Here is a 27,879-nt window from a genome sequence, read left to right as displayed (position 1 = left end):
AGGGGCCTGGTACTGCGAACCAAGCATAGGGCAGTGTGAAACACACAGGGCACGACACTGTCAAAAAAAGCAGCTGAAGGAACACAGCAGCCCCTGTGCATGGGCTGGCCCTGCCAGCCAGTCACCACTGACCATGTGGCCAGAAGAGGGACTGGGCTGCCAGGCAACTGGCCCATGTCACTGCCTGCAGGGCCAGGACTTCCACCAGAAGCAGGACAGGGACCTGTTGCCCCTCACCTTGACACCAGTGTTCCCTCCCCTCGTGCACCACGGTGATGCTGGGTAGCTCATAGCAGCTCCTCCCTCGCACGAACCCGCATCCCCACACCAATGCCCACAGGGCACCTGTCAGCTCCGCCACGGAAACCGCATGCACCCAGGCCATGCCACATCTTACCCACAGGCGCATGATGCCTCAACTCCACAGATGCCTCTTCAGAGAGAAAACCCAACAGAAGTGAAACCCGCTCCCTGCAAGCCGGGGGCTGCACAGAGCAGAAGAGCCACAGAGCCAGCGCCAACACAGCCCAGTCCAGAGAAACATGTGCCCGCCACTGCGGTGCTGGTGAAGGTATGAGCAGTCTGCAGCTTCATCACTGACAGCACCTTCCCCGATGCCACAGGCTGCTACAGTGCTGGCAGGACGCTTCAGAAGAAGGCTTACCTGCCAGCAAGGACTCCTGCCCGGGAAGGCTGGGCAGTGCAGGAGGCAGTTTCAAAGCAGGCGCCAGAGCTACCTAAAGCCCTCCCAGCCCCCTCAGCTCACAGGCCTGTGCACACTCAGGGCTTCTCCCGGGCCACCGGCTACACTCATGAAAGCCTGGGGAGCTCCAGGCACAAGTGCTGCCAGGCAGGCTCTGCGCTCGGGGACAGGCGTTCTTCTCGCAGACGCTCACTCACCGCAGGGGCGGTCTCGCCAGAGAAACCTCCCCGCCACGATTGTGGACCGAAGCTGGATGGAGCTCTCACGCAGCCCAGGACCAACCCTGCTCTCAAAAAGCGTGCTGCACGCAGGGTTGCGTCCTAGTCCTAACGCGCTGAGCACGCTCGTGTGCACAAAACGCCTCATCTCCACCCCCCTAGCGACTCACGTGCAACACGAGCAGAGTCAGTACTGGTTCAGGAGAAGGTGACCTCGCTCTCCTCAAGCCTCTCTAGCTCAAGGCACAACAGGGGACCGAGTCCCTCACCTCCAAGCACACGAAGGTGAGCAACTGCCGCTCATGTCCCTGCACAGTGCTCTCTCCAAATGGCAGCAGCACCAGGCAGCTGCCTGCAACCGCAGTACCGCTATGCAGGACGCCACATGAAGTTAGCCTCTGCTGCTCTCTGCAGAAGCAGCCCCTTTCCCCGCACCGTTTCCCTTTTTTAGGGGAAATCACCCGGGGCAACACACCAAGTCCAAAAGCAAGAGAAATCCCAACCCTCAGCACATTTCAGACGCTGTGCCACACGTTTCAGTCTGTGCACGGACACTAACACTGTCTCTACCTTCCTGCACCCAAGTTCATGACGGCCCAACTCGAGTGCCAGGCAAGGAGGCAACACATCAAGTCCTGTTCTTCACCGTTCCTTGAACAGTTTTACTTTATGCACACACAGCACTTTACTAACCTGACTGTGACTCTCTGTGTGTACACCTTTATTTACACACAGGTACACCCACGTCCCCACACCTATACAGACAGCACTGTGTATACATGTGTTTACACATGCACCGTTGACCAGGCTGCTACACAAAATGCTTTGGCAGGAACAATCACAGAAACTTCAGCATAACTAGTCCTACAACAAACTTCCATTTGTGTCTTGGGGCAGGGTGGGCGGCAGGCTGTCACTGAAATCAGCTCAGCCACTGCCTCTCCGACAGGCTGGAAGCCCTCATGGTGTTCAATGAAGACCATGCCTGTACGCAATCCAGCTCACAGGCACAAAGGTACTCTAGCTCCTTACCCCTGCCATTCCTGCCTTTTCCAGTCCCCTATGTTTTGCTGACTGATCCCTGAACAACCTCTACCACAGCTACTTTCACAACTACCTTCGCAGCACCCGCTGCTCAACTACTTCTGGGTGTTACTGCACCCAGAAGGAGGAGCACATGTTGAATACGTGCACTCGCACACCTCCAGGCAGCAATGGGCAGAACCTATGCTGGGCATTTGGATCCTTCCTCGTCTTTTTAGAAACTTAGCAGCAGGTCAACGGAGCTTCACAGGGTGCCCCCCCCCAAAGAGTGAAAGGAGGTGGTGGTCACCTGCCAGAAGTAAAAGATCCAGGAAGTTCATATCTCCTTTGGACTCACTCAGTATCATAGGGACACCATGTGCTGGAGAAATGCATAAGCGGTTTCAAGTTTCAATTATATCAAAACCCACAACATTGAGAAGTACACAAACAAATGCTGTTTTGTCTGCAATTGTGTTCCAAGTCACATACGTACAAGAGACATGGAAAAGTGAATGAGAAGCATTCTGGGGGTTTTTTTCTCTATTCTTTCTTTTAAATAGTATACTCAAATTCTTAGGTTGTTAATATGGCTTCTGAAAGTCCTCTTACCTGAACTACCGGAATTTAACTTACTGCTCAGGAAAAATTAACTCAATATCCATTACAGCTGGGCAAGAAATGACAATGAAGAAAACTTAAAATAACCTGGGAAGTTGCAAAAGTTGATTCAAAAGAGAAAACTTCAATAATAAGAGAATGGGGGCATGAACTTGGGGGGACAACATCAAGCCACCATCAGATAGCTCTGCAGCACACCAATACTAAAGAACTGAGTTAGATCAGCAATAGCAAATAGGATACTATAAAATATACCCTCCTAAATTATATTATGAGAAGCAGTGACGAGGACAACTCAGTTAAACGAGATGAAAGATTCTAGGGTGCAAAGGTTAAACTGAATGTAGTCTTCAACTTACACCTGAACGATGTTCCCATTCTTACAGCTAACAATAACGCAGAAGACTTGCAATGCAGTAATGGTGACCGTAAGTAACACACTGATACACTAGTAGAAAGCTACATAGCTTGGAGTGGATTCTGAAGCTTTAAAACTCTTTTTGTGGTCAGGTGCTGTAAAGTTAGGTCATTCAACAGTTATTACATTCTCCCAGTAGCTTGCTGCCTCCAGACGAGGGGACACGTCATTGGAAACGCAGCCCGAGAAGCCTCTATCAGTAAGTCAGGGCACGTTGTTCAAACCAGTCTTCTCCGGCATCTGAATAGAAACTTTTTTCAGTATGCTTAAAAAAGATGACCTGCCTCCAAAACAGTCTCGGTGCTGCAGATTATTACTCTGGCTAACAAAAAAAGGAAGGGAGGACAGTTTTCCTGCCGTGAAAGATGAACTCCCGAAGAGCCATACTTTTAAAAGACTACACACACAACCCCGTGGAACGCAAGTCTCCTCCGAAGGCACAAAGTGGTCGCTAACCCGCCCAAGTCAGGACACTTCCTCTGTCACAAGGGAGCCACTGAGGAGAAGCAGCCTCCCACCGACGGGCAGAGCCTGGCCCTCCGCACTGCCTCTCCGCCCAGCCCGGGAGGGCTTACGCCCAGCGGGGCTCCGCTGTTTCCTTACCACCACCTCAACCCAGGGGCTTTCAGACACCAGCCGAAGCCTCTTCCCCTGCCGCCGCCGCCGCCGCTGCTGCCGCTGCTGCCGCTGCTGCCGCCGCCGCGGGCCGGGCCGGGGCCGGGCCGAGCGCCGCCGCCGCCTCCCTGTGAGGGGTCGGCGCGCCAACAGTGCCCGCTTCCCTCGCGCCGAGTGGGCGACCGCGCGGCCCCACCCAGCACCGCCCGCTCGCGCCTAACCGCCGCCAACTGCACCGCCCCCCGCCCCGGGACGCCCCGCGCGCATGCGCCAGGCAGCCTCGCCAGCGCCTTTGCCCCGCCAGCGCCTGTGCCCCGCCCGCCCGGCCCGCAGCGCATGCGCGCCACCCGCCTCCTCCTCCGGCTTTCCCGGAAGGGGCAGCGTGGCCTGCCCGCGCGGGGCGCCCGGCTGAGGCGGCGAGAGCCATTTTGGGGCTGTCCCGGGGCTCCCTGTGCTCGCAGGGTGGGGGCCCCCCCGCCGGGGCCGCCCCGGTTCGCCATGCCCCCTTCCTACGGGGCCGGCGGAACCTCAGTCCTCTTACAAGGCAGCAGCTAAAACCGCCTTCTCGAGGGAGGGACTGAGAAGTGACAGTTAAGCACGTCTGTTCTACAGAGAACACCGGTTTTTAATTAGTTCACTTAATTACTTCAATTTCTGAGTAATGAAAACGTCATGAATTTAATTCTGTAGTTGGATCTCTTTACTGACACGTGTACAAAACTATTGCACAGGTGCACTCTCCATCAGAGAGGGGCTGGGGGCTGGGGGGTACCCAGGCTTCACCTGCGCCTTGTCCACACTGCCCTGGCCCATGGTACCCTTTCAGCAGGGCTGTGCATGCTCAGCCTGTACCCAGGCAGCTGCAGAGGTCCAGATGCTGCGTGTCTGCACAGGCACCTTAAGCAATGCTGCACAATTGAGACCTTTAGATCCCACAGCTTGGGCTTTGGTTGTGTCCTCCAACGTTCCAAACACGTGGCTGAACATCCAATGTATAAGCGGGCTTTCTGATTAGTGTCCCACACAGCAGGGCCGAAGATGGTCACCAGCCATATGCTGTGAGGCCTTGCGAAGTCGGCTCTGTTGCGCGCTCCTGGCAATGGAGAGCCCCTCACCATCCCGCCATCAGGGGGCCCTGCCACCCTGCAGCTTGCCTGCAGCAGCATTCCTTCCTCTGCAGATGTTCACTTCTGAGAGCCAGACTGGAGGCAATATCAGGTCAAGCTGCATGATGGCATGTTGATGGAGGGCTGCCAAAGCCAAGCCAGAGGCTGGCCCCACAGAGGAAGAGGCATATGCAGGGGCATATGCCAGGGCAAAGGTGGAGATGCTGAACTTCACCTGTGGTGTGCCTGAAAGAGCTCCCAAAGATGACTACCACCAAGCCTTGGTGACAGCCTTCTTCTGCCACAGCCACGACAGCCTCCAGAGACTGCTTCCTATCAGAGTCCACTATTCTCAGACCAGGCTTTTTTAGATACTCCACATGTGGAGGGTCCAATATTTAATACAGTTTACTCATTTGAGGCTATTTGAACTTACAAGGGTTCTTCATTTAGTAGGATGATACAGCAACCACAGCATAAATACACATGACACTTCACAGACTATTGCATTTCCAATATACTGTGGAATCATGATATAGTTGTGAATCTCATTACTGGTCTCTAGAATATGCTTATTGTCACAACACTGACTGTCACTAGTTGCCAGGAAGGGATATGTGGGTTGCAGCCAGCTCAAGCCTGGAGCTCTCTTTTTAGAGGTCCTTTGTTCATTGTTTTTGACATGTTTGTACTTACTGTTGGGATGAGCCACATATACACTGCCTATACTGGTCTGCTTGAGTTTCTTGCCATGGAGTCTGCAATGTGAAGTCTGTGTCCCATCTCTTCCTACTTCATGCCTGTACTCCTCTATGTTTTTTGCTGTAACTTCTTAAGGCCTTCAGTATCGCGCCAGGCCTGTATTTCTCTCACTACATCACTGTGCTAGTGCTGCAAATATCTCATTTGACATAGAACAAGTGATTCCAACTATTCTCCTTACAAAATTATAGTCACACTGGACAAAGATAAGGAAAAATAAAACAAATAGCCATATCAACCTTATAAATCTAGCTGTAACAGCTAAAACAAGTAAAACAAAGTTGCAGGCAGGCCAAGAAAAGTTCACACAGAGCAAGCATCACAGCACCCAGCCTGAGGCCTTGTAAACTCAGTACAGAGTTGATCCATTACTTATTTTGTTAAGTGCTTCACATAACTCATATAAAACACAAAACTATTATACTTGCAAAATTACTGTGATAAGGTGTAGAGCCAAGCTAAGAACTCATGCAGCTAAGAGACCCGTCCAACAGGCACCATGGTGGGGAGCATATTTCTTCCCTCTGGGTCTGTCAGAGCGAGCCATACATACATGGAACTTGTGGGTACACTGGGGTATACTGTTCTGCTTAATGTCTGCATTTCTTTAAGTCAGGGACAGGCAGTTACACATCTGTTCTTTACGCTTAGTTGATTCAGCCAGTCTGTCTGAAACAAAGGTAACCTCTGGTTCCCTCTGGTACTGAGTTGAGTTTGGCTTCTTTTGCAACAGTTGTGGCAAATCACTCTATTATTGTCCCCTAAGCCTCAAGGACATGGAGCCTCTCCTTAATTCCTCAGAGCATGCTTCCCCTGCAGTGTGTGTGGAGGGGGGCAAATACATCCTTGGACCAGCGCCAGTCCTGTGACTGTCTCTCCTTCCAACTTCTTGTGCCCCTCCAGCCTTCTTGCTGGCTGGGCATAAGAAGCTGAAAAATGCTTGACTTTAGTCTAAACACTACTTAGCAACAACTAAAGACATCAGTGTGTTATCAACATTCTTCTCATACTAAAGCCAGAACATAACACTATACCAGCTGCTAGAAAAAAAATTAACTCTATCCCAGCCAAAACCAGGACACATCCTCTTGGCAAGCATGAAGGAAGCCTCTTGGCCTCACTGAGCCTAGCAGCTGCCACAGTGGCAGCCACATCTCCAGCACCAGCCCCAAGTCCATCCGGGACTGGTAGCCCTCAGGCCCCTGGGCAGAAGGAGCTTCCCAGCACTTCATATACCATCACCCGTGAGGTCCCTGCAGCATCACGGTCTCCTCAGCAGCTGTGGGGAGGCTCTGGTGATGGAGCATGTCCAACACGTCCATGCGTCCAGCTGGACCCCTGGCAAAGACAGTATCGTCTCCTTCCCGTGCTCCTCCTGACAAAGGAGACTAGCCAGAGCTGCTCTAGCTGCTCTCCCACTGCCCCTGGAAGGACATGGGGCCATGGGGGTGGCCAAGGGAGGACATGGCTGGTTGCTGTTCGGGGGGCTACAGCCAAACCTGCTATGCTCCTGGCAGAAGCAGGCAGTGCTTGCCTGGAGTCCCAAGCTTGCCAAGAGGAAGAGGGCGAGCAGCTCTGAAGCTTGTTCCCACCATGGCAAGAAGTAGCTGTGACTCCAGCACTGGGAGGGAGTGTGGGGCTTCAAAGCCATAGTGCCAGCTAGATGGTCAGAAACCAGATGGGAGCAGGCAGAGGAGCCAAAGAAAAGGCCAGAGGATGAGGTCAGGACACTGGCAAGTCACAAAAAAGCCAAAGAGTCTTTGAAAGTTGTGAGAGACGCCAGCAAGTCCCAATGCTGCAGAAGGACTACAGCAAGAGCACCTGAAGGAACAAAGGCAGAAACTGCTAATCTGAAAGCAGCAGTGCCCAAAGCAAGCCCAGAAGGTGGGAGTGAGAGAACACACTGATAGGTATCGGACACTCAGGGAACAGGGTCAGTGTCGTGGTTTAAGTCCAGCTGGTAACAAAGCACCAGGCAGCTGCTCGCTCACTTCTCCACCCGGCCACAGTGTGATGAGGAGAAAATACAAAGGCAGGCTTGTGGGTCAAGATAAGGACTGGGAGGGATCACTCACCACTTATGGTCACGGGCAAAAGACAGGCTCAACTTGCGGAAGAAACAAAATCAGTTTAACTTACTACCAATCAAATCAAACCAAGGATATCAGGAAGTAAAACCAAACCTGAGAACACCTTCCCCCCACCCCTCCCTCCTTCCCGGCTCAACCCCACTCCCGGTTCTCTCTCCCTCCTCCCCCCAGCAGCGCAGGGGAACAGGGGATGGGGTTGGGGTCAGCTCCCCACACCTTGTCTCTGCCTGCTCCAGTGCAGGGTCCCTCCCGTGGGAGACAGTCCTTCATGAACTGCTCCAGCGTGAGTCCTTCCCACGGGCTGCAGTCCTTCATGAACTGCTCCAGTGTGGGTCCTTTCTGTGTGCTGCAGTCCTTCAGTCACAGACTGCTCCAGCGTGGGCCTTCCCATGGAGTCACAGCCATCTTCGGGGGCATCGCACTGCTCTGGTGTGGGCTCTCCCCAGGCTGCAGGTGGGCATCTGCTCCCTCGCTCCCCTCCACGGGCTGGGGGGGAACAGCCTGCCGTCTCACCACGGGCTGGGGGGGCATCAACCTCCTCTGGCACACCTCCTCCCCTCCTTCCGAACTGACCTTGCTGTCTGCACAGGGGTTTCTCTCACAGTCCACTCCCCTCTCTGCTGCAGGTTTCCACTTCTTAAATCTGTTCTCCCAGAGGTGCTACCACAGTTGCTGATGGGCTTGGCCTTGGCCCTGGCCAGCGGTGGGTCTGACACAGAGCTGGGGAAGCTTCTGGCAGCTTCTCACAGGAGCCACCCCTGCGGCCCCTCCCCCACTACCAAAAAAACCAGCGCCACACAAATCCATAAGTCAGGGACAGAAGACATAGAGAGGCCCATGTGCAGGAAAGAGTGAAGGAGCACCCATTGCCTTGTTTCCCCAGACCATGAGAGGTCTGTGTCTTACACCCTAAAAACTTCTTTCTCATGTGCTCCTCAAAATGTCTGTGGATAGGAATTGGCCTGAACCAGGTGTCTGCAGGGTGCAGCTCAACTCTACCCTTATCTGTCCAGTCAGAACTTCCTCTCTCTCTCTCTCAGTCTCTGTGTCTCTCTTTTTAGTGCAGCTTGGTCCTGAAGTCCAAACAAAATCTTAGGGAAAGAGGGGAAAGGGATGTGTTTCTTAAATGTGAAGTAATCGTTTTCTGTTTCTTCTGGGCATGCCTACACAGTTACGGTAGAGAAGCCCTGGGCATGGAGCAGAAGCTTAACACTTTCACCACCTGTTCCCAATGCTTTGCTGTAAGGTGACCACAAGGTGGAAAGTAGCCCAGTCAGACCCCTGAGGATGCTTGCAGCATTCAAACGTGAACAGCTGAGAGGCAGTTCAGAAAGCTGCTCCTGGACATTTCTCAGCTGCTGGTGAGTGAGCCACAGAGCTGGGAAGACTTGCCTTCAGCCTGGTCTGAACATGGTCTGGCAGCTGGCATAGTGAGGAGTGGGCAAGGGCAGCTTTGTGAGCTCTCTCACTCTACTGCTCTCTGGGAATACATCTGTTTGTGCAAGTCCCCAGGTCATGCAGGCAGACCAAACCTAACACAAGGAGCAAATACAGACAATTACTTGCCTACAATCATTTGGTTACACTCAGTATGTTCCTTAGCCCTCTGCAGGCAGCTGAAGAGCAGTGGAAACTTGGGGGGAGATCTCACCATGCTGGGTAATATCGAGCACTTGTTACCCAGGTGGCTCTGTATTTGCCCACAGCTTTAAAAGGCTTGCACGTTCTCAGTAAACACACACACAAAAATCAATAAATGCACGAAGGTTAAGGTAGGGTTTGGTTTGCAAAGGCTGCTGCTGGCCCTCTGCCAGTCTGAGCAGGTGAATGGACATGTTCACCCAGGGTGCAGTCTCTCGCAGGCTTCTATTTCCAGAACTGTGAGACAAAAACTTGGACCAAATGAGTTTAACAACACTGACCTTATGTACCTTCTTAATCAGGTACACCATCAGTAGCAGTTCTGATAGGAAGTTTCTGCTGTGGGAAAGGCACTAGACACGGCTGTGGGAGCAGCTAAGCCTAAGCCCACAATGGCTGTGGTTCGTTGGAGTGCACAGGACTGAAACCTGCACCTACAGCAGGGCAGGTATCCAAAACTGCTGTCAGTGACAGCGCAGTGCTAGTTGCCTCATTGCCCTTAACGCTGCGGTGCTCATGAGATCCCCTGACTGTCTTGGCATGGGGTGACAGGCAGGCAGATGCAGAAGAGGACTTCGAAGCTTTTTACCATTGAAGCTTTAAGACCAAGTTAATACTTACAAATTTGTCCAACACATGACGTCCCCACAAAGAATGGGTCCAAGAGATATGAACTTCCTGGATCTTTTACTTCTGGCAGGTGACCACCACCTCCTTTCACTCTTTGGGGGGGCACCCTGTGAAGCTCCGTTGACCTGCTGCTAAGTTTCTAAAAAGACGAGGAAGGATCCAAATGCCCAGCATAGGTTCTGCCCATTGCTGCCTGGAGGTGTGCGAGTGCACGTATTCAACATGTGCTCCTCCTTCTGGGTGCAGTAACACCCAGAAGTAGTTGAGCAGCGGGTGCTGCGAAGGTAGTTGTGAAAGTAGCTGTGGTAGAGGTTGTTCAGGGATCAGTCAGCAAAACATAGGGGACCGGAAAAGGCAGGAATGGCAGGGGTAAGGAGCTAGAGTACCTTTGTGCCTGTGAGCTGGATTGCGTACAGGCATGGTCTTCATTGAACACCATGAGGGCTTCCAGCCTGTCGGAGAGGCAGTGGCTGAGCTGATTTCAGTGACAGCCTGCCGCCCACCCTGCCCCAAGACACAAATGGAAGTTTGTTGTAGGACTAGTTATGCTGAAGTTTCTGTGATTGTTCCTGCCAAAGCATTTTGTGTAGCAGCCTGGTCAACGGTGCATGTGTAAACACATGTATACACAGTGCTGTCTGTATAGGTGTGGGGACGTGGGTGTACCTGTGTGTAAATAAAGGTGTACACACAGAGAGTCACAGTCAGGTTAGTAAAGTGCTGTGTGTGCATAAAGTAAAACTGTTCAAGGAACGGTGAAGAACAGGACTTGATGTGTTGCCTCCTTGCCTGGCACTCGAGTTGGGCCGTCATGAACTTGGGTGCAGGAAGGTAGAGACAGTGTTAGTGTCCGTGCACAGACTGAAACGTGTGGCACAGCGTCTGAAATGTGCTGAGGGTTGGGATTTCTCTTGCTTTTGGACTTGGTGTGTTGCCCCGGGTGATTTCCCCTAAAAAAGGGAAACGGTGCGGGGAAAGGGGCTGCTTCTGCAGAGAGCAGCAGAGGCTAACTTCATGTGGCGTCCTGCATAGCGGTACTGCGGTTGCAGGCAGCTGCCTGGTGCTGCTGCCATTTGGAGAGAGCACTGTGCAGGGACATGAGCGGCAGTTGCTCACCTTCGTGTGCTTGGAGGTGAGGGACTCGGTCCCCTGTTGTGCCTTGAGCTAGAGAGGCTTGAGGAGAGCGAGGTCACCTTCTCCTGAACCAGTACTGACTCTGCTCGTGTTGCACGTGAGTCGCTAGGGGGGTGGAGATGAGGCGTTTTGTGCACACGAGCGTGCTCAGCGCGTTAGGACTAGGACGCAACCCTGCGTGCAGCACGCTTTTTGAGAGCAGGGTTGGTCCTGGGCTGCGTGAGAGCTCCATCCAGCTTCGGTCCACAATCGTGGCGGGGAGGTTTCTCTGGCGAGACCGCCCCTGCGGTGAGTGAGCGTCTGCGAGAAGAACGCCTGTCCCCGAGCGCAGAGCCTGCCTGGCAGCACTTGTGCCTGGAGCTCCCCAGGCTTTCATGAGTGTAGCCGGTGGCCCGGGAGAAGCCCTGAGTGTGCACAGGCCTGTGAGCTGAGGGGGCTGGGAGGGCTTTAGGTAGCTCTGGCGCCTGCTTTGAAACCGCCTCCTGCGCTGCCCAGGCAGGAGCCCTTGCTGGCAGGTTTCTGCCACCATTTTGTGGGAGGGAGCTGCCATTTTATTTGGTGTCACAACCCCTGCTTCCTTTGTACCAGGAAGTGTTCAGATATAAAAAAATATATATTTATATACAATGCATACCAACATTTATATACTTAGAAATATACGTATAAAGGAGTGTATTAATATGCATTTTTATTTATACATAAATACATTAATTATATATGTATATTTAGAGGGGTATACAAATTAAATATTTATGACTGTAAAAGCATAGGTATGAAGTAGATAAACTAGTCTTTATTCAGAGCTAATGGAATGAACAATTAAATTTGAGGAAAATGTAATTAAACAAAAGTAAAAGGCAGGTTCAGGCCCACCACTTTGCATGGTTGCAGAAAAAGCATTGACACGTCAGGGGGGCACGTAAGAGGTGGCACAGAGAAGTTGGGGCATGCCAGAGGGCTGTGAACCTCTCTGAGATGGCCACCAAGCAGGCCTCGGCACAATCCCTGAGATGTGCCAAGAAGAGAGCTGTCCTGTGAGCCAGCATGAGAAGGCCCCATGGCCGGGCAGAGCCCTGTGGGATGGTCATGCAGTAAGTGTCACTGGGATAGGCTTTGGGTGTTGCATGGCCCTACCAGACATGGGCAACACAGTCTGCAAAAACAGAAGGCCAGCACAAAATTCCACTGTCAGAGGAACATGTGCGTGGGGACAGCGAGGAAAAGACCTGAAGGGGATCCCAAAAAAGACTACATGGGCTTCTTTATCCTTAGGTTGATGCCATAGATAAAAGCCAGACTGAGCATGCTATCAAGACCATCCTGTTAGACAGCAATTACTGCAAGGCTTTGGGGCACAGAACACAGCCCTGTGCCTTTAGGGACCAGAGCTCCTGCAGAAAGAGCAAGTGGATCAGTATAAGTGCTGGGGTGTTGTGGAACTTTTCAGCTCAGACCATGGTTATTTGGGGGCCCAAAGGAGCAGGGTGGTGGTGCTAAAAGTGCTGGTGGGGCTTTTAGTTTTGAATAACAGGGATGATACTCTGTGATTTGCTGGGAGTCTCATGGTGCGTATGGCCATGGGGGGATCTGAGAGATGCAGAACTGCTGAGCCAGGCAAAAGGGATGCATGGCAGACTAGTGTGGTCCGTACACAGGACAGTCACATCAAGCTGCATCCCCTCCTCTGAGGATGTGCTACATGTTCATGCACACATCATCTTCCTATCTGAGGGGATTTTTAGGCAAACAATGGTCTCAGATATCCCAAGGTCTGTTCCTATCAATCTGTTGAAACATATGCCAAAGTAGTGTGTCCTGGGCAGACATTGAGCAGGGCTGGTGAGTGCAGTTGTGTGCTGGCACACAACTTCTGCGTGTTTTGCACACCTGTGTGAACCATAGAAGGCGGCAGAGGAGGGGATTCTTTGCCCCCAGGTCACGCTGCTTATGTGCTATATGCCAAGTCTGCCCATCCAAGCTCTGACACCTCTGGTACGCTTTTGGCATAGGTGTTGACTGTGCGGCAGGTACACTGTCTGATTTCTAGCAGGAGCTCCTCGGGTGGGAGAGCTGTCCCTCAGAAGGAGAGGCCCTCCCTCCAATTTCTGTGTGTTGGGGCCAGCCTGGTGTGGATGCTGGGTGTGCAGTGGAGGAGGAATAGGAGAGTAAGGACAAGCTGGAGTGGGCTGCTGGGAGGCCAGGAGTGTTGCCTTGTTCCTAGCATTGTCATTCCTTGCTCGTATTTCCCTGGGCTGTTAGGGTCAGCCTGAGAGACTGAGGAGAGCTGTCGAGCAAGCTGTTGCTGCTTAGCAGTTGCTTGCTTTTTTCTCTTGGCACTCTGTTTTTCTGCTTTGGTTGTTTTTCTGCTTTGGTTGCCCTGCCTCGCTTGTGAGAAAAATTCCTCTCTGGAGCTGCTGTTTGCTAAATGTCGGAGGTGCTGGCCAAGTCACTGAGCTTTTCCTGTGCTGAACTGTCAAGCCCCATGCTTGTTGGGGGCCATGGTTATGAAGGTAGCAGTGCTGTGCATGAGGGCCCCTTTCTCAGCCTGTACCACCGCCACCGAGCGTGGCTGAGACCCATGGAGAGAGCCCCTGAGACCACAGACTCCCGTTTTTCACTCGGGGCTTTTTGGGTGGCCACCTGTGTCCTCGTGGAGCCCTGGCAGAGTACTGGTCCAGCTGCCTTTGCAGGCTGTTAGCAGTTGAATGGCCCAAAGATTTGGGCTTGCACCTCCTCTGCGAGGCAAAGTGCACGCTAGGCATGTGGTTTGGGGGCTTGCTGAAGCAGGGTTCCTGCATCCATTCAAGGGTTGGTCTGTGGCAGCATTGCTGAGACATGGCAAGGGGAGGTTGAGGCAAGAGGCCATTAAGGAGGCCAGGGAGGTGGCCATGGGCTTCCCAAGGCTGGGCCGTTGTTGGGGGCCAGCCCGGTGCCTGCAGGGCTATCTGTGCCCCCAGGATGGCCGTGCTGTTTCTTTGGTAAGCGGGGCAAAGGCAGCCTGGCTCTGCAGGGTCAGAGCGGTGCCAGAGCCCCTGGTGAGCCTTGGCAGGAGGGAGGGAGGGCAGGCTAGAAGCCCTTCCCGTGGCTTCCTAGCGTTGTAAAGCGAGATGGTCAGCCTGCAGGATGGGAGTGAGAAACCAGGCTGTTTCTTGGCGGGCCCCAACCTAATGTGGGAAGGTGATGGAGAGGCTCTGTCTGTCTGCTTTGCTGATTTCTGAGGTGCACTGCGAAAGGAGAGGGAGGTCTCCGAGGTCTGTGTCTGCTGCTGAAGCCTTTGCTGAACGGCCTGCAGGCACACGTGACCCAGCAGTTAGAGGCATGGAAATGGTTGCAAGTCCTTCTGAGGGCTGTGGATGAGCTTGGGCCTCACTGACAGTTTTCCCCTCTGTCCTCTTCCTGCTCCAACAAGGTCATTTGCCATGCTGTTGCTTGCAGCGAGACTGTGCCAATTGCTCAACTGGTGGCCCGGCAGAGGAGTTCCAAGAGGAAAATGGGACGTCAAGTGAACTGCCAGATGAGGCTGAAGAACACGTCTCCAGTCACGTTAGCAGGTAAGCCCCAGGCAACCGTGGAGGGCCTGCCTTTGTGAAGGAACTGTGCAGCTGCTGGAGCCAAAGTCTTGGCCGTGAGGCTGTGTCACTAACGGCCAGGAGCTGCGTGGTCCCAGTGAAGAGTTCCTGGGAGCGGAGAGTGTTGTTGACAAGGGTGCTTGTGCTTGCAAGCCCTGGTCAGCGAGGAAGCCCTTCTCGAGCATGTACGTGAGATGTGAATGATCTTGAAAGAAGAGTTCTTGGAGGACGCTTGGTTTCCCTTCCACCTGCCCGTGGTTCTGTGAGAACCGCGGTTGAGGTGCGGGCGAGAAGTGTGGCGACGAGCCTGCTCGTTCTTTGAGGCTGAGCTCAGCCCGTTGTGGAGTGGCAGGGATGAGCCATGCCCTCACAGCGAGAAGGAGTCCCTGCAGCATTATCTGTGGTTGTTTCAGCAGCTCCTGTTGCTGCTGCAAGTGCCCTGGTGCCACGACGTTCTTGAAGCGCAGGGGCTCTTCTTGGTACCCATGCGCCTTTTTGCGTAAGCTGCTGCAGCAGTATTTTCCTAGAGCCCGTGGGTCAGGTGTCCCTCACTGCCGTGCTGTTGTTGTGTTGCTGTCAGTGGGTATCCCAGGATCAGGCCCAGGTAAGGCCCATCTGCTTGCGAGTTGGCAACTTGGAGCAACAGCGGGTCTTGCAGTTTGTTTGTGTTCCCCTGTTCTTGTCTGTAATGAAGAGTTTGCTGCTTCTTGCTCTCCTGCGACCATGCCCACAGTCTGCCTTCTAGTCGGGAAGCTGAACTGGTGACTTATAGCCCAATTAAACGACAATGATTGTCAACGCACGTTGATTCACTGTCTTGCACGGTGATACCCCTCGGAAGTGTTTGAGCCTGCCGAAATGGGTGTGGTGCAGCCAGCAAGTAAAGAGCAAAGTGACCAAGAGCTTGTTTACCCCAGGGTGGCCCGAAGGCCAGTGTGGTGTGTTCCTCTGCAGTTGTTATTTGGCAACCTCTGCCGTGTGGTGGGAGTTAGGGAGGAGGGAGCTTGCAAGCTAGGGTAGAGAAGAAGAAACTGTTTGGGCGGTGGTGCAGGAGGTGGCCGAGGAGGTGGAGTTAGGCCGCATGTGCTATGCCTCTGGGAGCTGCTGCTGCCGCCGTTGGGTGGTAAAGAGCAGCCTGACCATGGGTTCCCCCTGAGATGTGACCTGTTGTGGCACGTCACAGGTGCAAGGCTTTTCTGAGAGTGTAAGGAGAGACAGGGTCACCTGTTTCTTTCTCTGCTGCAGCACGGCAGTGGAGATTGTGGTTTGTGAGTCCTTGGGTGTGAGCCACGATGCTGTAGCAAAGAGACCCACGCCTGTGGCCGAGAACATCCTTCGTAACTGTCTTTTGGAAAAGTATGGACTCCCCGGAGGGAGTTATCTGCTGTGCTTGAAGTCTCTTTGGGTTGGGTGGAGGAGAGTGCTACTCACGGCTCCATCTGCAAACTCTTTAGGAAAGCCCAAAGGAACTTTGCGGCAGCCCAGGTCTTTGAGCATGCCAGAAGAAGGCAGCAAGAGGCCTGTTCCTCGCCCGCCACGAGGCAGAGGAGTGGCGTGTGGAGTGGTGAAACCCAGTATGGAGAGTGCCCGGCCTGCCTTGCCTCCAGCCACTGGGAGTGGACCACCTAAAGAAATTCCCATGCAGAGGCACGTCACGGTGGTAAACAGGTCAGTGTGTGTGTGTGTGTGTGTGTGTGTGAGCGAGGCGAAATGAAGTGTGGTGGACCCTTGGGTGCTGCCGTGCCAGCAGTGCTTTTAGGGACGTGGGAATCTAAGCGCCCGCCCTTGCGGAAGGTGAAGTTTGAATGTGGGTTGGTACCCAGGAGGGAGCCTTTCTGGATGCTGCCGTAGCTACCCTGTGCTCTTGGCCTGCTCCTGTGTCTTCTGGGGAGAAATGTGGCCAAATGTGTGCGTGCGGATGTCGCTGTTTCCCAGGCTCAGGAGGGAGCCGTTGTGGGCAGCGTGATAGAAAGCTGAAGGAGGTTTGTGTGTAGGTGACAGGCGATGCTGCGCGTTCAGGGTCACGGTTGTCTGCAGGTGGCTGCTCTTCGCCTCTTGCCTGACCTCTCCATTGCAGCGTTAGTGTTTGTGGCCCTTCTCGGCATGCTCGGACCCAGCAGCTGCCCGACCGTGTTTGGGTGAACTGAGGTGGGGGCTGGAGCTGCGTTTTTGCTGGGTCAGCGGTACCTGCTGGTTTTCAGCCCCCTTTGAGCCTCTCTAATCCAGGTGGCTTAGGCAACTGCTGCCCCATCATTTCTCTTTCTGTGTTTTTTTGGCCACCCTGGGCCATCAGCTGATGGTGAGGAGAAAGTGTTTGCTGTTTGCTCATTGTGGCTGCACTAAGTCCGGTGGAGCTGTGATTGTGGTGGTAATCCTGTGCAGGTCACCAGGCTGGGTTAGAAGTCAGCCTTGCATTGAATGGAAATGGCAGCGGTGTGCCGCTTCCGCGGTGGCGTAGCTGTGAAGTGGCACGGAGCAGAGTGACAGCTTAATCCTGCCGTGGTGCCTGCTCTTTCTGGAAGACCCACGGAAAGCAGGCGTGTCGTGCCCGTTGCCTGCATGAGTCCTGTGTGCGTCAGGGCTCTGGGTGCCAGAGCGGGAGATGGGGATGCGCTCAGAGCACTCGTGAGAGCAGCAGCCACTTCAGCTTTTGTGCCTGAGAGCGTAGCGTTTTACCGATGGCTGCTAGCACTGCCTCGTAACCTTTTATGCTGCTCCGCAGAGGGCTGTTTGCTATGGCAGTGCTCTGCTGGTTGTGCTTTTTTGGGAAGTTGCCTGGCATGCTGGTACTGGTGGAGTGGGCAGGTGCTGCAGGGAGGGAGACAGACAGCCTTGGGGCTGCTGGGTGGATCTGCTAGGGTTTTGCTCTGGGGCAGGGCTCCTCTCGAGGGCAGGAGACACTCCTTGTGTCTGTGGGCAGTGGGGCTGTGGCCGTAGCAGCAGCTGTTTGGGTGTACCCAGGCAGAAGTTTGGAGGAGTTAAGAGGCGGTGGTGATGGTGGCAGGAGCCAGAGGATGTGAAGCTGAGGTGGGCAAGAGGAGAGCAGCGGCAGGAGCAGCGAGGAAGCTGGAGGAGCTGGCAGTGGCCGTGTGAGCAGTGGAGGGTTTGGAGGTAAAGGCCAGGGAAGAGAGATGTGCTGCGTGCGGCAGGTGAGGGGAATGAGGCTGGGGCCCCAGCAGGCGCGAGGTGACTCAGGATGGACCTCTCTGCCTGCCCCACAGCTCCTAACGACATGAGCGTGGACTGAGCTAACCCCTGTTCTGCTCCTGAGTGAGCTGAGTGGAGCTGCAGTGGAGAAACACGTCAGCAGCTCTTCTCCTGTTTTGTCGAGGAGGCTGTTGCACAGAGGAGAGAGGTGGGTCAAGCTGTCCAGCCATGCAGGAGTGTTTTGTTCTGCAGGATCTTCCACCCCAGACCCCTCTTGAGCCAAGCACTGCGGGACCAAGTCCTCAGACCATGGAGACCATGCCCCACCAAATTCCCTGTGCCTGTGCAGCCTGGGCCTGGCCCTCAGGCTGTTTGAAGGCTTTGTTCCCCACCTCCCTCCAAGCCAAGCCCCATGGCATCTGGCTTGGGGTTCTGCCATAACTGTACACCACCATGCCCCTGGGCGGAGTGCCATGGGGCCTGGCCTCTAGCCATTCTGGGCTATGAATTTCAGGCTCCTACTTGAATAGGAGAGCTATGAGTCCTGCTCTTGAAGGCAGGCAGACCTTTGCCACCAAGGCTGCCCTCACTCTCGGCACCCTGGGACCTGGCCTTGGAGCAGTGCCGGACTTTGTTCCTCACTGCTGAGTGCTGGGACTTAGCCCTCATGCTGTGAAACAGCATGATCTCCCTGTGCTGGTGCTGTGGGGCATGGCCCTCGCTGGCTGTGTGAGACATTGTTCCCCCAGCTCACCCCAAGCCCAGCACCATGGGGCCTTGGCTGCTGGCCCATGCCTTAGGCTGCCCTGCGTCCCTTTGCAGACAGGTTGCAACTCCCTGTGCCAGATTTTCCCCCACTGGGAACTAGGTCCCTTGTGCCCTTCCTCTGTGGGGCCACTGGGGACAGGTGGGCCACCCCCAGGACACGGCTTACCAATGCTTCCCCAGCATGCATGCCCCTCTCCAGAGCAGAATGGCACTTGCAGAGCAGCACCCCATGCCTTTCTGCTGCTCCTCCCAGCAGTGCTGCCCAACGAGACCCAGCAAGACCTGCCAGTGACACACTCCTCAGCAACAGCAGTCCTTGGCAGAGGCAGGACAAAGCAGGAGCCTCTGGTGACACTGCTGCTGGAAAAGACTCAGCTTTCTGTCTCCACCAAGGTGCAGCCCTAGCACCTGCTTTCTTCCTGGAGTGGGATCAGAAGAAGCTGGCCAGCCCATGCTCTCCATGCTGCAGCATGGCATGGCACCACCGCTGCTCCCAGCATGGGCTATGGGTGTCTGGGTTCAGCAACATGTCCTGGTGTAGGGAGGCACCCCATGGTGGGGATGGAGACAGGCACCCTGAAGAAGACAGCATGAGGGACCATCAAAGAAAGCTCTGGAGACACTGGGAGAGCAGCTTCAGAAACCTGTGCCCTCAGCACTCCACCTTACTGCCTTTTTTCCCTCCCCAAACTGATGATAGTTTTGGAGGAGGATGACTTTAAAATAATGGAACAAGCTTTTTAATCCATGAACCAAACAGTTATAGCATAAGCATCTTTGCATAACTACAGTACACCATTTCTCTTACAATAATTTTTACCCCGCAGGAATAGCACATGCAGTGGCTGGGCAGGGCTTCCTGAAAGCCTTTCCTAATTCAGTGGCGTGTTTTGCTATCCTCAGTTAGAAAGCAAGAGGGCAGCAGCCTCCAGTTTAACAGTGAGTACGGTTAACTAGACAGCAAAATCATAAAGCTGTGCCCAGCAGCAAATGGCTTTGTATACAAAAGAGAATTGCCAGAACTAAGGTCCCTGTTTGAGTAGCATGGTACTTTAATGACACTGCTTCGTTTTGTGCCAACACTCAGCATAAAACTTGGCAGACACCGGGGAGGGTATTTATAATTAACAGAAACTAAACTAGCTCCCTCTAACAGGCAGATAAAACTGAGACTTTGGACAGGTTTTAGCAGGATGCAGTTTAAAGTTTATGACCAGGCTGCTGACACACCACAGTTTAAAGAGATAGAAAAAAAAAATCCACACAATGTTCACTTAAAACCAAAGAAACCTGAAAAAACCTGTTAAATGTTTCTAGAGGAGAGCAAATATGACAAGCCATTGTACACAGCAGTGACATAGCAGTGGCAACGAGTCCTGGGAAGGGAATGGCTGATGAGTTAGGAGGATGGAGGCACCAGGAGGAGCCAGAGGTTGGGAAGCTGAGGTGGAAGAGGGCAGAAGAAAAAAGTGTCTCCTGGTCAACTGAAGCAGTCTTCTCTCCTGTAATAGGGCTGATGGAGGCTCTTCAGTTCTGGCACCTCCTAGCTGAGGTCTGTTTCCACACCTTTGTTGCAGATACACTGAGACTCTGTCAGAGAGCCCCCTCAGTGTCCAGAAGTTTTGCTCAGACAGAAGATGTTCAGGTGCAGCTGTGGGGGCTGTGGATTCTAAGACTGAGTCGTAGGAGACTTGCTACCATCTCTACTCCGTGTTTTGTAAAGCAGGATGCTGCAGCAGAGGAGAGGACACGAAGCCATCCTGTTGTGACAGAGAGATGGGGGAGCAGGACCTTCGATGCTAGGTTGTGTAATGGCCCATATGGCTGGATTAATGTTTCAGCTTGGCCAGTTTGAAGCAGGACTGGCAAGATCCATGGCTGATGTCCTTGCTGCTGGGGATGTTTTGTGCCCTCAGAGCCACTGTAGTTGCTTATGCTTTGGGAATTGCAGGAGGGAAAGGTGCTTTGAGCCAGGAGGTCCTGACCTCAAAACAGTGTTGTTGTGCTTTAACCCCAGTCAGCAACTAAGCACCATGCAGCTGCTTACTTACTTCCCACCCACTCAATGGGATCGGGAAGAGAATTGAGGAAAAAAAGTAAAACTTGTGAGTTGAGGTAAAGACAGTTTAATAGGACAGAAAGGAAGAAAATAATAATGATAATAACAATAATAAAATGACAATAATAATAATAATAATAAAAGAATTGGAATATACAAACCAAGTGATGCACAATGCAGTTGCTTACCACTCACCAACCAATGTTCAGTTAGTTCCAGAGCAGCGATCCACCCAGGCCAACTCCCCTAGGTTATATATACTGGGCATGACATCACATGGTATGGAATACCCCTTTGGCCAGTCTGGGTCAGCTGCCCTGGCTGTGTCCCCTCCCAACTTCCTGTGCCCCTCCAGCCTTCTTGCTGGCTGACCATGAGAAGCTGAAAAATTCTTGACTGCATATAAACATTACTTACCAACAACTGAAAACATCAGTGTGTTATCAACATTATTCCCATACTGAATCCAAGACATAGCACTATACCAGCTACTAGAAGGAAAATTAACTTGTATCTCAGCTGAAACCAGGGCAAGTGTGCACATGAGCAGAGGTGTGACAGCACCTGACAGCAGCCCCAGACATCCTGGGCTCACACCAGCCTTGTAGGTAGCCGGCACAGACTGGGGGGCACTGTTCCAGCAGCAGTGCCAGCCCTTACCTGTGAGAGTGGCTGCTTGTGGTAAACTATCAATTTGATTCACAGCACAGGTTAACTGAGAGAAGTCCTGAAGGTGAAAGACCTTGTCCCTACCCCATTTCCCAGTCTGGGGTGAGGTGCTATCTGTGTGCAGTTTCTCTGGGTGTGTTTTCTGACACCCGCCCTAACCCCCCTTTTATTACAGGGGCCCAATTTTAAGTCAGCAGGCTCCTGGTCAAAGCACTTGTCCAGCCAGGCTCTGTGCCTGAACCTTGTGGGCTGTTCTACCTCCTTATTAAACTCTCTCTATAACTTTTGTTGTTGTTGTTGCTTTTCCTTTCTCTCTGTGATCCCCTAGCAGACATTTAAGCTGGATTTCTTGGTGTGCTGGTTTAAGCCCCACTGGCAACTAAGCACTACATGGCTGCTTGCTTACTCCTCCCCTTGCCCCAGTGAGATGGGGAGGATAATCAGAAGAAAAAGGTAAAACCTCGTGGGTTGAGATAAAGACAGCTTAATAGGATGACACAAGGAGAGAAGAAGTAATACTACTGCTACTAATAAAAGAATGTATAAAGCGAGTGATGCACAATGCAATTGCTCACCACCTAGAACCCGATGCTCAGCCTGTTCCCGAGCCACAATCCCTCCACCCCTGGCCAACTCCCCCTAGTTTATATACTGAGCATGATGTTCTATGGTATGGAATATCCCCTTGGCTAGTTTGGGTCAGCTGTCCTGGCTGTGCCCCCTCCCAGCTTCTTGTGAAAATCAACCCTATCCCAGCCAAACCCAGGAGACTTGGTTAAGAGGTGTGAGAGCCAGGTTCTGGGACAGAACAAGAGCATGGTGCCAGCTACAAAAGAGGCCTGGGAAAACTGAGTCAGAGGGAGAGAATCATTCAGCAGTGAACTTTGAGCCAAGTTAGTTGGTGAGAAGGCACAGAGTTGGCCCATTTGTATTATTCATGTCAATGATGCTTGCCTGTATGTGGGTGCCTGCAAAGGCATTGCTGCTCTATGTCTGCATTGTTCTGTTTGCAACAGGTTGGTCCTGGGAATGAGGAAATGCAGCCACCACCACCATGCGTTCCAGCATTTGGTTCTTCAGCCTGGACATCTGTGTGTTACAGTCCACTGGTTGTCCACAACAAGAAAGCATGTTTTTTAGTGGGCCAAAGCTGTCACCTGATGATCAATTTGATGTCCAAAATGGCTCCAGCTGCCCTTCAATTTAATTTCCTTGTGACTTAATTTTTGTCTAAAAGTTTCTTGCTTAGCTATACTTCAAAGTGCATTTGTCTAACTGGTGACTAAATCCACTTTGAAGTCAAACTGGGATTTTTCATGGCCAAACCATCTTTCCCATTCTCAGACACCAGTTCCCCATGATGGGAATGTGGCACAGCCAGATTGCAAGGCACAACCCTACATGAGCAGGAAGGGAGGGACTGCTGGAAGTTGTCCACTCTGCCTGCAAACCAGATCCTGGCTGTTCTCTCAGCTCAGTGATAGCAGGAGTAAAATTCATTGGCAGATCATAATAGATACAGGCAGAACATCATGGCATCCTGGAAGCACCTGAGTTCCTCTATATGTATTGAACCGTGTAAATACTAATCCTCCACTGAAACCTATGGTCCCTCACACTGAAATGGCAGGTAACTTGACATGGTACCTTCTCTGCCCATGGGCCACTTCAGGTGTACCCCATGCACTTAAACATGGGGTACAACCCTCTGGATACCCAAACACCCCCTTGTCCCCCAAATCCCTCCAACAGTGAATTTCTGGGTCATCTGGTGTCCCAGCTAGGAAGCTCGTCCACTTGCATTTCTTTCTTTCTTTTCCTCTTTCCCTTTGGCGGTCAGAGCACTCTCCTGTAGGCTTGGGTAAAGGTTTCAAGGCCTCCCTACACATGGATAGGACTGAGGATGTGCCTTTATTCTCACTAAGCAACAAGAAGCCTCACAGGGCACCTGCACCACAGCATGCATCTCCTGGCTGCCTTCCATGGGCAGCTTGGGGTGTCATGCCCACAGGTTCAAGGAGATGTCTGTCAAGTGTGGTGCCAGAGCCTCTAGCAAGGCTCTGCTAAGGAGGAGGATCACAGTTTCATCACTGTCTGCTCCTTCCCAGTTACTGGAGAAGTAGATCATATTCCTTTTTCAGGACTAGGTATGAGGATGAATTTTTTGGTCATGTCTCCTGAAAAACAAAGTTCACCTAGCTCACTGCATGCTGTTGTCTCACAAAGGTGTGCCACAAACCCAGCTGCATTTGGAAGGACTTCACCACATTCAGCACTCAGAGATTTCCCAAGTCCTCCAGGTACAGGTGTTTTATCCATTGGACAGCCTGGCTGGCTCATATAATTGCATATTTGAAATAGGTGCTGGTTGCAACACGTAAAAGTTGAAAAGCAGTGCATACAACATGAAGAGCAGTATGTTTTAGTGTGCCACACCACCACTAGGACCTGAAGAAAGAATAAGTGGAAGATGCCACCTCACTTTCCCCAGTTAACAGAGAAAGGGCATTTTTTCTCCATTTTTAAGGCAAGCTTGGTTAAATCATGAACACTTCAGGCTTGGGTGTTTTGTGTTTGGTTTCTTTTCCTCTACATGAAAGTCAGTATTTTGTTTGCTTCCCCTCTTTTCCCAGAACAGTAGTCCTGAACTGAGTTTTTCTATATATGTTTTTTTTTTTAATTGTGGATGTAGCTGCTTCGGAGCTTGTTGATTTGCAGCCCAGCAAGGAACAACGAGGTTTACCCTGAGATGCTAGGGCAAAACCAAGCCCTTCCCTGTTCTGCAATCAATTGTTGAACAGAGCGGGGAGAAACAACTGCTCCATCCCAGAGGAACGGTTACTGCAGCAGGGACATCATAAGCAGAGGTGTCAAGCTTGAGGAACCTCATCAGCCATGAGAGGCAGGCCAGGAGCTGACAGGTCTTGACCTCCAGGGAGGGGTGGGCTGTCTACTCACGGCAGGACAGAGTTTCCATCTGGGCTCTGCTCCCTGGACAGCCCTTCCTCTTGCCCCAGCTGACCCCCTCCAAGCCAAGGTCCATGGGCTCTGGCCGTTGGGTTGTGCAGGCCAGGTCCACCAGTGCTCACCCAAGCCAAGCACAATGGGGCTAACTCATGGGCCTGTTCCTCACAGCCTGAAAACACCAGGTCATGTGTTTCTAGAGGAGTGCAAACAGAGCAAGGAATTGTACAAAACTACCTTGGAAAATCTAGATCGTCACTGACGTAGCTCACAAAACAAAAACACACTATGGTGCTGTCACAGAAAGACTTTACCAGTTACAGTAAGTGCTACCCACAGAAATAAGGGTTCTAGAAGAGCTTGAATGTTGCAGGGGTCAAACTTAGTGTGTAGGTGTCATCTTAGAAACCAAAACCTACGAAGTAACACTGCTACCACACAGCCACCCTCTCACAGAGCATGACCCGATCTCAAACAGCAAGGCTACAGAATACCTACAGAAGTAGTGCCCAGCTGAAACAAAGTACATTTCTCTCTGCAGAAGTGTATTTCACTATTTTTAAAGCATGACTACTCCACAAACGTCCAGGGTAGGAGAAATGTTGTATTTTTCACAGACAAATTCTAGTTACAGATCTCTGGAACTTGTAAATAATACTTAGAATACAGAATTTCAAATCAGTGCAAAATGTACAATCAAATTAAACACAAACCCCATATTGCAAAATATATACAGAATTGTTCTAAGAACATAACCCAAGGACAAACAGATGTTTAAATATAAGAGAAAAGTCCATCTTTTATAAATTACTTTTTTAAACCAATTAGTACACTAGGTATGTTATTTGTAGACAAGTTACCACAGCATACTGATTTGCTAGGCAGATACTGAGAAACAAGTTACATCATTAAAAGCCTGTTTCTGAGACCAATCCACAAGTAAACGTGTGATAATGCAATACTGGTTTGAGGCACACAATGTGGAAACAGTTTTCAACCACTTCAATGCTTATAATTAGGTTTTTTTTTTTTTTCTGAGAATTATTAGGCAGATGCACAAAGAATAAGCACTTAGACAATAACTAAACTGTTCAATGGTCAGCTTATCTTAGCTTGTTGGGCCAAGATGATTTATTACCAATGTATTAGAACATTCACAAGAAATGCTATAAGACATCTTAGAGTATCTTAATATTAAAATAGCATTTGTAAAACTGCTTGAAGTTGGATGACTTAATAACCAGAGGTGAAAAACACAGTTATTTAAGCAATAGTTAAGCCATAGTTTGAGAAGAGTTAAGACGTCATGGGTGGTTCATAAGTAGGAAGGACACTGGAATCTATAGCATTCAAAGCAGAAATGCTCCCTTCCAATAATCAGAACTTGTGGCTTCAAGGTTATTGTTTGCTACTATCTACACCATTGCTAATTAAACCATCCCAAGGGTAACTTGCTTTTGGCATGGTCGGCAAGCTGGAATTATACAGCTATTGCTATGCTACAGATCCCCAGAATTTTGCTTTTAAATAGCAGTGAAGGCTTTATAAGCACCTAAAATTACACAATAAATACTCAGTAATTCTTCAAGCACCTCTTGCTACCCAATTTGGCAAGATCAGCAGCACAAAAAAAGGGATGCCATGGCAAAGCAAGCTGTTAACTGTTTGACACAGGCAGATGTCAATTTCTGCCTGCCTCCCTTTAGAAAGCAAAAGGACTAATGTGTGGCACACCCTGTGGACAGTGAGAGGACTCTAAGTGCCAAACAGTCACCAGACTCTTAACATTCCTGCAGTTAAGCACAAGGGCGGGCTCTCTGCTCTCTAACCTGCAGTGATTTGTATAGGGGAAAAGTTCTGCCTTCTGCAGCTGATTTTTATATTAGGACTCACTGCCAGAGGTGTAATATGGGGTATGCACAACATAAAGCTAGCCACATCTTCTGAAATCAAGTCATCTCCTAAATAACACACTTGAGCTGTGCACAGTGACGTGTGAAATGGGTGTGTTGCTAGGAGAGCTGAGGGATAACTACACTAGTAACAGTGCCCTGTTCAAAAATACTTTGCTTTGGGACACACCTTTAATATCTACACACATTTATTTCAAGACTTCAGACCAACTTTTTCGACAACACTGATCTGCTTATAAAACATTCTCATAAATTATCTTCACAAAAAAATAAAAGTCAATCTTTCAGAAAACATGTTCAATACAAGACTTGTATCAGTAGAAATTCTGTCTTATGAGTTCATGGCAGAAAAGTTATAATCTGCGTTTGAATCTCTACAAAGGGATGTAACTAGGAATCTAAATCAGAGGGCAACTATTTCCTTAATTGTCATGGGAAGCAGAAACAATGCTTCTAAAACATGGAAGGAGTGCACTGTTTCAACCGCCACGTATGGGTTTACAATCAATAGTCACTGTCCTGTAAACATTGAACCTGCTGGTCTAACTGCAGGTTAAGATTAGTAATTTGCATTCATTTCACTGCATTCCACACATACAATGGCTACACTGTTAAAAAAAAAAAGTATATATTAAACAGCAAAAGGAATGAAGGCTTTGAGCTGGATCTCTCCTACAAGCCAAGTGTCAAATCAGTAAATGTTGACATTATAAATAAAACTTTAATATTACTTTTATGCATTATAAAATCAGTCTAATAAACCTAAATCTGAGAATAGCAGCCAATTTGTAGTTGTTTAAAAATATATATGAACTTTCAGTCAGTCATCTATAAATACACACTGTGATGGGAGGAAGACACCATCTCTCATTCCCAAGCACGCTTTCAAGGAGAACACAGTATTAGAGATGGATGGGGATCAAGGAATGCTGCAGTCAGAGAAACTCCTGAACAGTTGCATTCTACAAGCTTGTTTTCATAGTTACCTGAAAGTGCATCTTTGTATCTGTAGAATCATCCCCATAGTTACAAAAAAGTACAAACATTGCAATTTTGCCACACCTTAAGCCTATCTAACCTGCATTTTCTGTTAAGTGCAAAAAGTATATGAAGTGATACATGCACTGGTGCATGTAAGACCAAAGCCTGAAGATGAGGCAATGCTGTCACCATGAATCCAAGGTAGTTCAGTAGTTGCTGAGTCTTTGCCTCACAGCTGTTAAGTGGCTGAAATAGAAGCTGAAGTAGAAATTAATGAATGGTCTAAGTCCAACAGCCAGAGCTGTGTTTTAGAGCAGGATCTCCATCACCCCGCTCTCCACACACATTCACCACCACATACTCATGCCTTTGTTACAAGTTTCAGTATAAAGGCTGGGCCCAAAGGGCAGGAAGGCAGCCTAGCAGAAGAGGAAAACACACAGTTACTATGAAGGTTGTAAGGAAGAGGTATGACCAAAGGAATATCTACTGCCAGGTCTCTCAAGCGCACAACTCCAACACACCCCCTGTTTCAGTGCTGGAGTATGGACTGGTGGCTATGCAACACAGGCCACACCGGCTCACACAGTCAGTGCATTATAAAATACCTATGCAGCTGAATCTGTTGCATCTTCAACACTAGTCCTTTTTCAGTGTCACAACAGCTACTCTTACCTTCTCTGCTCACAAAATGAGGCTTCATTTGATAACATCACATTTATATGCCAACAGACTGCTGCAGAGTAATGTGCACCATGTAAGTGCTCAGCGATTCCAAACAGCTGATATTCAAAACAAGTACATTATTTGCTCTTTAAAGAAATGCAATCTGTACAACACTGGAACAA

The 27,879-nt window shown here is 50.8% G+C and overlaps 1 protein-coding gene and 1 long non-coding RNA gene across 8 annotated transcripts in view; one reads left to right on the top strand and one right to left on the bottom strand.

Annotated features, from left to right (window-relative positions):
- Positions 1-3,831, bottom strand: part of TDRD7 (tudor domain containing 7) — a 52,808-nt gene extending 48,977 nt beyond the window's left edge. For 3 of the 7 annotated variants that reach the window (XM_069776566.1, XM_069776563.1, XM_069776564.1), the window contains exon 1: positions 398-3,828. Coding sequence is in view for 3 of the 7 variants with exons in the window: in XM_069776563.1 (XP_069632664.1) it covers positions 398-409 (12 nt within the window). In the remaining 4 variants the exon portion in view is untranslated. Of the gene's footprint in view, positions 1-397 lie in introns of all 7 variants that reach the window. The other 4 variants (XM_069776565.1, XM_069776568.1, XR_011323278.1 and 1 more) reach the window with 3 other exon arrangements.
- A 9,149-nt stretch (positions 3,832-12,980) lies between these two features.
- LOC138683778 (uncharacterized) lies at positions 12,981-17,769 on the top strand. The gene is made up of 3 exons (XR_011323215.1): positions 12,981-14,512; positions 15,985-16,198; positions 17,752-17,769. It is a non-coding gene; the product is annotated as an uncharacterized lncRNA (long non-coding RNA).
- Positions 17,770-27,879: the final 10,110 nt, after the last annotated feature.

The sequence above is a fragment of the Haliaeetus albicilla genome, chromosome Z (genome assembly GCF_947461875.1).
Source record: "Haliaeetus albicilla chromosome Z, bHalAlb1.1, whole genome shotgun sequence".
NCBI classification, from domain to species: domain Eukaryota; kingdom Metazoa; phylum Chordata; class Aves; order Accipitriformes; family Accipitridae; genus Haliaeetus; species Haliaeetus albicilla.
This window is presented reverse-complemented; position numbering and strand designations above follow the sequence as displayed.